This window comes from Scomber scombrus, chromosome 10 (assembly GCF_963691925.1).
Source record: "Scomber scombrus chromosome 10, fScoSco1.1, whole genome shotgun sequence".
Classification (NCBI taxonomy): domain Eukaryota; kingdom Metazoa; phylum Chordata; class Actinopteri; order Scombriformes; family Scombridae; genus Scomber; species Scomber scombrus.
Window position 1 is genome coordinate 29,921,578 of NC_084979.1, and position 9,865 is coordinate 29,931,442.

The 9,865-nt window shown below is 35.6% G+C and overlaps 1 protein-coding gene across 2 annotated transcripts in view; it reads right to left on the reverse strand.

Moving 5' to 3' along the window:
* Positions 1–3,438, reverse strand: part of tpd52l2b (tpd52 like 2b) — a 29,317-nt gene extending 25,879 nt beyond the window's left edge. For both annotated transcript variants that reach the window (XM_062427510.1, XM_062427508.1), the window contains exon 1: positions 3,246–3,438. In XM_062427510.1, coding sequence (XP_062283494.1) covers positions 3,246–3,261 — 16 coding nt within the window. In that variant the 5' untranslated portion in view covers positions 3,262–3,438. The remainder of the gene's footprint in view (positions 1–3,245) is intronic.
* Between the last annotated feature and the right edge of the window lie 6,427 nt (positions 3,439–9,865).

The following is a 9,865-nucleotide window of genomic DNA, read 5'->3' on the forward strand; positions in this document are numbered from 1 at the left end:
GAAGATGAATCTCGAAGATGAAGCTATAACACTAAAAAATATATATAAATATTTATTATTTTGAATTTTTTTCTGGAAGATGAAGCTTGCATTGTTTGTTTTTTAATGTGTATTTGTAAGATATCCTTAAGTGCTTTGACAGGCACTTATAATAAAATGCATCATTATTATTATTATTTACTATCACTATTGTTATTAGCATTATCTGGTATTATCAGGTATTATTAGTATTATCTGCAGGTAGCACCGGTGACTCTGTGTGAACCAGAGTCTTGGCGACAACATCCGGATACGAGCTGGCGACAGATACGACGGCTCCACCCTCAAGATATATTGATTTAAGTGGAGAATGATTCAGACCGACCCACAAAGACAACAGCAGCAGCAGCAGCAGCGGCAGCAGCAGCAGGGAAGCCGTAAACAGGCTACACAGTGACAAGAGGATCATTTCTTTCCTGGATTTGAGATTAAATAAGAAAAAAATCAAACCTCAGATGCTTTAGTGATGTTAGCTCTGCTTCAGTTAGTAATATACTACATTTCCCACAATTTCTCTGCTTTTAATCAAAAGGTTAGTCGCCCATTAAAAAAGGTCAAAATGCTGTCGGACAAGTCAGTGAACACAGCAGCCAGTGTGACATGTGCCACGCCTTTTATTTTGAAACCCAACCCTGCTTCTACAATGTATTCTGGTCCATTTCACAGCTGATACTGATGTTTAAATTGGTCTATGTGTCTCTTCTTATGCCTGTGTGATAGTTCAACACCTGCACAACATAACAAAATCAACAACAAAAAAGAAGAGTTTTTATATTAATGAAGACTTTCTTTTTTTAAAGCAGACTTGTCAAAAGCAAAACTAAATATTTTATCACCACATCAAAAAAAAAAGAAGCAAAGTCACATCAAAACCCTCCTCTCAGGTTTCATCACAGCATCGTCTTTTAAAAATAAAAACCAGGAGTAGCAGTAACAGTAGCGAGGAGGATCTTAATTGGACAGACTTGCCCTACTTTACTTTTTACAGTTTATCATTCTTAAAGACGGAGAAACGTTGAATCACGATCGTGAGGCGCAGGAAGTCTGATAGGCCGTGACACGGATATCACGGTCGCTCGCTGTAATGAAGCACACGATGCAGGCCTCATGAGAGACAGAGAGAGAGAGTCTCATTAGGACATCGCCAAAGGGAACATGGAGTCACGATGGCTGGGAGATGAATAATGTGACATAAATATTGTGATATCATCCCTGTTTATTATCATTATTATTATCAAAATAGCTCTAATGCCGCCTTTTCCTGCTGTTAAATCTGCGGTAAAGTTAAATTAAATACTTTATGAAAGCACCAAATTACAATATTATCACTTTATCATTGGTGAAGCTTTGAGGAGGAAGCCTCAGCTTAGATTTGGGTGAAAATGACAATAAATAGTGTTAAATAAAGATGTTGCAATGCTGTTTTATCCTTTAATATATCTGGTTTCATAAGACCACTGTGGCAAGGAAGTCAATTAATCAATTAGTTACAAACTATTAAATTTAATCGCTAACTACTTTGATAATTGGCACTCTTTCAGCTTCTTAAAAGTGATTCTTTTGAGGTTTCTTTAGTCCTGTGTGACAATAAACTGAATATTTTTGGGCTATGCGAAACGGTGATCGACATTTTTCAGCATTTTCTGTTATTAACATACTTTTACTGTAATAATTTAACATTTATGTACTTACTTACTTACTTACTTACTATGTACTTAAGTAGGATTTTTCTTGCAGGAATTTACCTTATAATGGAGTATTTCAACATTTCTACACTCTGTTGGTGCTTTCCCTGAAATAAAGTATCTTGAGTACTTCTTCCACCTCTGCTGTTAACACTTGATTAGTCTTTTTGTTTACAGGCTCTCGGTTTGTGACACTTGGCGGGAGGAGCCTCTCACGGAAAGGAGGAAAAACTCACTCTTTTTATTTATTCACCTCCTGGATGAATCACAGCCTTCACAGTCAGCTCAGGTTAAATTGTGTCGGGAAGTTAACATGAGTAACTCGATCCGCATTCCTCTCCTCTCTGTCCCTGTCACTTATACCCCACCACCAGTGTTACGATTTAACTGGTGACCGTGTTGCCTGGTGCCTTTCTCATAAAAAAGCCTTTGATTGTAGTTTAATCCTTTTTAAAATACACAATAATCTGTTTTAATATCTAATCATTTATGTAAGTTAAATTGCTTTCAGAGGGACTCATTCACCCCTCGTAACGTAATGTGAGAAAGGTAGGCCCACATAGCGACTATAGGGCACAGTATTGAGTTTTTACCTGCCCCCCTATCCCAAATGTGGACGTACAGGTCCATCTGTTTCAGTTGGAGAGCTTTGTTGAACATCATAATCATAGCTGTCAACTTTTCAGAAAAACTTGGAGCGAGATTTCTAGACTTCAAATGTGGGTGGGGCAGTCAAATGGGAGAGAGGTCTGGGGGTCCTTTAACAGAGTAGATGTAATTTCCTGTATTCTGTGTTGACACTTTGATCTCACTAAATGATGGGTGCATTTTGCAATTACATCCCAGAGGAAGCATTTAGCCCCAGATCACAAATTAGAAGATATTAAAAAGCTAAATATAGAAATTGATGATTAGTATATTCATATTAAATGAATGTACTAATTTGTGACATGGTAAAAGTGAGGGGGGGGGGGGGGGGTCCAAGTGTATACACCCTGTCTTATATCCGTCATCTTTTATATCCGATCAGATCCCTAATTCAAAACTTTTACAAAACATTTCCAGTTGAACCGTAACACCAGTTAACACGGTCACCAGTTAAACCGTAACACCAGTTAACACGGTAACCAGTTGAACCGTAATACCAGTTAACGCGGTAACCAGTTGAACCGTAACACCAGTTAACACGGTAACCAGTTAAACCGTTACACCAGTTAACACAGTAACCAGTTAAACCGTAGCACCAGTTAACACGGTCAACAGTTAAACCGTAGCACCATTTAACACAGTCACCAGTTAAACCGTAACACCGGGGCCCGTCCTGCCCCCCCTCTCTCCTCTGTTACAACTCATTACCACTAAAATAAACACACCACAAAAAACACACACACAAGTTAAATGATGACAGCAACATATATCTTTAACTACAGCTTAATTAATAACTATTCACAGTGTCGGTTTGTTCTACAGTTGACGTATCGCTGACACTATGCTAAGCTACATGCTAGCCACACACTTTACCTTGACTGGGGTCCATTTTAAACAGCTGCAAGTCCTTTTATTGTTGACTGTAGTTGTACTTTTGGATAGTAGACTGGTGCAATGAGTGTTAATGCCGAGATATGTCTTCTTTTTGTAAGTGGTGTCTGCTCAGGAGAAAGTCGTCGACAGGAATAAAACCCAAACAGCCCAACAGCCAGCTCAGCTTTAAGAGCCTCTGTGAAGCTAACAGCTACAGACACACAGCACATCCGGCCAGGACCAGGAGTTTCAGAGTAAAAGGTTATTCTATGCTTAATTTACAGGAAATACATCAAGGTGCATACTGCCATCTAGTGGATTAATTGTAGTAGTAGTAGTAGTAGTAGTGGTATTATCATCATTAGTAGTAGTAGTAGTAGTAGTAGTAGTAGTAGTACTATCGTCGTGATTATTATTATTAGTAGTAGTTGTAGTAGTAGTATTATCATCATTAGTAGTAGTAGAAGTAGTAGTTGTAGTAGTAGTATAATAATTATTATTATCATTAGTACTAGTATCATCATCATCATTATTGTCATTAGTAGTAGTTATGGTAGTAGTATCATTATTATTAGTAGTAGTAGTAGTTTTATTGTTGTTGTTAGTATTTATTTATTATTATTATTATTATTAGTAGTAGTAGTAGTAGTAGTAGTAGTAGTAGTAGTAGTTGTAGTAGTAGTGGTATGACTATTATCATTATTATTAGTAGTAGTAGTAGTAGTAGTAGTAGTAGTAGTAGTAGTAGTGGTATGACTATTATCATTATTATTATTATTAGTAGTAGTAGTAGTAGTAGTAGTAGTGGTAGTATGACTATTATCATAATTATTATTTTTATTATTATTACTAGTAGTAGTAGTAGTGGTAGTATGACTATTATCATTATTATTATTAGTAGTAGTAGTAGTAGTAGTAGTAGTAGTGGTAATATGACTATTATCATTATTATTATTAGTAGTAGTAGTAGTAGCAGCTTTATTGTTGTAAATGTTGTTGTAAATATTATATATATTTTTATTATAAATGATGATGATCATACAGATTACATAATATATTTTATATTTTTTCAGATGAAATCACTTGATATTTAACCTGGTGGTAAAAACTCATTGAATCTTTAAGGACTAATGTGTAGGATTTAGTGCCATCTAGTGGTGAGGTTGCAGATTGCAACCAACTGAATACCCCTTCAGGCTTGTAGGGAAACCTAAACAAACAACAAAACATGTGAGAGAAGTAAATTACCATCTCTGGAGGTAGTGTTTGGAACAAAACTCATTGGAAGGGGACCTGCTCCCTCTGTAGATATAAAGGCTCTTTCTAAGGTAACAAAACATAGTGATTCTTATTTTCAGGTGATAAAACACTCATTAAAACATGAATATTATACTGCATTTCTGCCAAGTCCTCTCTGTTAGATGACACTAAATTATACAGACTGCACCTTTAAAGGTTTCTGTGACTTGAATGTTCAGCTGGTCATGCTTTTATTTGCTCGGTGAGACCTCCTTATCAGGAAGTCCTTTTCCTCATTCAACCAACAACACTTTCCTCTCAGGACTCCCTTTTTCCGGTGTGTTCAAATGACGTCACAGAGACAGCTGTTGTCAAAATGATGTAAACATTTTTTTGTTTGACATCAGATTTTATTTCATCTATAAATTCATCCAACAAAAACCAACATGTGCAGTTTGTCCTCAGACACCAGCTCACATCAAACACACAAACATACAGAGGAAGCTGCTGCATTGACCTCTCACCTTTTTAAACATCACATTCATCAAACATGTACCAACCAACCAAAGAGGAGACATAATTAAAGCAAAGTGACACTAATGGATTAAACCAGCTCAGACTGGTACTGTTCATTCTATTAACATGAGGAACTCCTGTTTTCTCCAATAAAGTGGATCTTCTGCCAATAGAAACAACTACAAAACATAATCTAATAATCTGTTGTATGTTCTGTTTAAACAAAGGAACATTTTACCAGTTTTCATGTTGTGTGTCTCACCAGAGGAGTGCCACCTGACAAACCCTGATGAGTTTTTTCAGCTCATTCTGCACATTTCTCTTTTGTTATGTTATTGTTCTCCTTTCTTTCTGTGCATGAGCCCATTTTTTCAGGTCGACTAGTCGGCGGGTATAACCGACTAATCGAATATTCGATGCATGCCAACATAAACAGGGAATAGATAATGCGTCAAAAATAGCTTTCAATATTCATAACAAACAATCTTTAACTGCACAAACTTGTATTTATTCAAATGATAAACAGCCTTCATTTGATTTACAGAAACAAAACAAAAAATCGTACAGTCTTACAGAGCCCTAAAAATATAACAGCATGGATATTTTTCTCCTCGTCATAAACAACGCTGAGCATATCCTTTACAATCATGTTAGCAATGAGAGACGTAACGTTAGTTTTCTCTCTGAGACACATTCGAGGAGCTGTTCCAAATGTTGACGAAGCATTTTGCTGGAAACAGTGTTCATAGACTGATCATATGTGAAGATCAATCTCACAGCATTTCCTGGGTCATTAAGGCAAGGCAAGGCAAGGCAGTTTTATTTATATAGCACATTTCATACAGAGTGGAAACTCAATGTGCTTTACATAAAACAAACATTTAACAGAAAAAATTGGAAAAAAAACATGGAATTTGAGAAATAAAAATAAAACCCAATCATAGTAAACACATACATACACCCCCCCCCCCCCCCCCCCCCACACACACACACACACACATAATAATAATAAAAACAAAGTACAGAAACATAGAAAGAGAGAGGAATAAAAAACTACAATAGAGCATAAAATAATGATTTGCTTTAAAATCATTAAAAGGACATAGAGTGCAAATGACAGATTACAATTTAAAGTGCTTTGGAAGAGCTCAATCATAAGCACAGGAGAAGAGAAGTGTTTTTAACCTGGATTTAAAAATATTCACAGTTGGGGCTGATTTCAGTTCTGCTGGTAGTTTGTTCCAGTTGTGTAAAAGCTGCTTCACCATGTTGAGTCTGAACTCTGGGCTCCACTATCTGACCTGAGTCAGTAGATCTCAGAGCCCTACTGGGTTTATATTCTACTAACATGTCATTCATGTATTCTGGACCTAAACCATTCAGTGATTTGTAGAAAATCTATTCTATAGCTGACTGGGAGCCAGTGTAAAGACTTTAGAACTGGAATAATGTGCTCTGATCTCTTTGTTCTGGTTAAAACTCGAGCTGCAGCGTTCTGAATGAGCTGCACTTGTTTAATGCTTTTTTGTGGGAGTCCAGTCAGAAGACCGTTACAGTAGCGATAATTAAAGCGATTATGTTTCCTAGTTTATTAAAGAGATTATTACTGAGATATCACATTTATTGCAGTTTTGATCAAAAGTTAAACAGGACCTGCTTTATCTCTTTGGTTTTTGATCATAAAAGTTTGTACTTTTAGGCATATGGCAAATATTGCTGCATATTTTGGTCTAGAAATCACAATAAAAAAAGGTTATTTATTTAAACTCTTCGGACATACACAGTGTTATTATACATAAATTCAATGCAATTAAGAAATATAAAACAAATCTTAAATAGCCTAAAGCCAGTTTATAGAAATTATGTTTTAAATGTTTCATATCTGATTGACTTTATGAACTTGCTTTTAAAAAGTGCTTCATAAATAAAAAATGTTATTATAATATGGAAAATAATTGGTCTCATTTTGATGTTATTTTATATAATTCTTAACTAATTGGAGTCTGGCTCAAATCTGAGTCAAGTTAAATCATTTGTGTTGTTATATCTAATTGTATAAACTTTTCTAATCAACATACGGAGGTTTGATGGTTTTTTTTTGTCAAGTAATAATCTTTGTTTGTTTTCTCACTCCAGCAGCAAGTCCACCAAACACCACAACACCTTCGGACCGTTTGCTGCAGCACTGTACAGGTCCTCGTCACATTTCTGTTACTTGCAGATGTTACACTCCGGATTCTTTCAGTTCTTTCGTTTCTTCAGGATTGTTTTCCTCATCCTCTTGTTTTGCCTCCTCCTTCCCTCTCATCTTCTCTATCATACCTGTGACAACAGAGAACAACAGAGACTCTTGTTAAAAGGAAGTCACAGTGTGGGTAAAGCAGTAGAGTATAAATGAATCACATCTCATCATGGGTATATGTAGATTAAAGTCCCAATAATTGATCTCTGCTCTATTTTCCCCCCAGTGATAAAAAAAAAAACAACTAATGAGAACAAGAGGCAGTGGGGGCAGAAGTTTGTTTTATAACTTACGAATGATTTCACGTCTGAAGTACAGAGCAACAACTCCAACGATGCAGAGAACGGCAACAAGAGGAAGACAGACATACATGGCAATAGTCGCCTTGTTTTCACCATCTGAAATGAGTATTGGAGAAGATGTTTAATGATGCACACACAGTCATTTAAAAGTCGATGATCAGCTTCTATTGAGCTTCAGCAGTCTGAGTTAGTCATATCAAGTGATATCTGACACATTTACAGTCTTTTTAGCATCTAATTCCCTTACTAGAGCTGCAACAATTAATCAATTAGTTGATTAACAGGAATTGATCACAAACTATTGTGATCTCTTTGTTTGTATGTATGTTGATTTGTATGTATATATGGGGATGTGTATATATGAATATATGTATGTATGTATGCATGTATGTATATGTATATAGTTATTTTTTGATGGAAAAATGTAGCAATGATATATATTTAGATTACAATAAATATAGATGTATAAATTGACATTACATATAATATATATTAGTAAGAAATTGTATGATGGTATGAATTAGTAATTAAATTAGGAGCATTGATATAGGAAATAATTATTATATAGATTATGTTCATATATATGAGGAAGCTATTATTCTAGCAAGCATTGATTAATGAAGTAGGGGTGGGATTCAATAAGTGTTGACTTCTTCCCACTCCCTTTCCGATGTGGTCGACATTGCATTGCATCATGTTTTCTGTTAGGTGTAAGTTCACTGTTTTCAGTGAGACCACTGTGCTTTCTTTTTTTAGGTTTTTGTTTTCTTCTTCTTTCACACATTCAAAATAAAATAATCTAAACAAAACACCAAAATGCAATTTAATCACATTTTGTGTAGTGTAGTATAACATCTATCTAACCTATTCTGCACATTTTCATGACATAATCCCACAATGATGCACTCAAAGAAAAATGAAGTGTGCTAAAGAAACTGTTGTTTTCTCGATTATCTCAAAGACATTTACCTTTAATGTTTGTCTTGGTCACATGTGTCACTGGAGGTCTGGATGTGCTGACGTCACCACCTGTCTTTGACCTGTTCAGTTGACCCTTTGGTACTGTTTCAAATGAGATACAAGACAAAATAAAAATTTACATTTTCTGCATTTTTATTCTATAGAGTTTAAATTAAAAATAATCCTGAAATGATCTGTTCAATGTTAAATTCAACTTGCTCACCAACGATGATGTTCAAGTCACAGCTGACATTCAGTTGTAGGACAAAACATCTGTACGGTCCACTGTCATCCAGCTGTACCGAGGAGATCCGCAGTGTCACGTCTCCTCTGGTCAACCCATCCAGGTTGAAGGTAGTTCTGTTTCTGTATCTCTTCATCTGTGCATCATAGTGGTGCTGCTTATCTCGGTAGAAGTACATTATCTCATCGAGGTCGACTCTCTCCCAGTCTGATGTATAATCAGTCAGGTCGATCGGTGGGTCCAGATGACAATGGAGAGTGACTTCATCGCCTTCTTCTGCCACTATTGGCTGAGTTGGGAAAATGGCGCGATAAACTCCTGAGGAGACAAACATAAACATTTAGATTGTTTTAAAACATACAAGTAAGGTCTGCTTTTGCTGTTTCCTTCAATATAATAAAGAAACAGTTCAATTAATTGTTTTCTCAGTTTTTTTTATGTCTCTCCAAACTGTTATCAAGGATCATCTTTTTACAACAATGACGCGCCCAAATGTACACTCAAAGAGGTTATTGGTTGTGTAATTGTTTTTCTCTCCATATTGGCAGCAGAAATATTACCTTTTTTAACAACACAGACACACTTCCATATGAAGTACAAGTAAAGAAGAACAACTTCTCCTTGATCAGTGGTGCAAAGTGACTACATTTCCTCAATTACTGTACTTCAATTTAATTTTTAAGTACTTGCACTTTACTTGAGTATTTCCATGTGATGCTACCTTCTACATCTCAGAGGGAAACATTATACTTTCTACTCCACTACATTTATTTGACAGCTTTAGTTACTTTTCAGATGAAGATTTGACACAATGGATAATATAACAAGCTTTTAAAATACAACACATTGTTAAAGATGAAACCAAAAAGCAGTGTGTAGTCGGCTCACATTTCAGATGTCTATGAGTTGTTAACAGCTCCACCAAATACTGATTTTTCCCTCTAAACTTCTCACATGCTTTCATTTCAATAAATGTTCAAATGATCCAATATTTCAGCAAAAATCAAAGATTAAAGAAAAAGTCCAAAAACTGAAAAACACATTTGTGTATCAGAACTTAGTTTTTTCTTCTTTCCTCTCCCATTAATCATCTCACCATCCCTCACATTTATCTCCT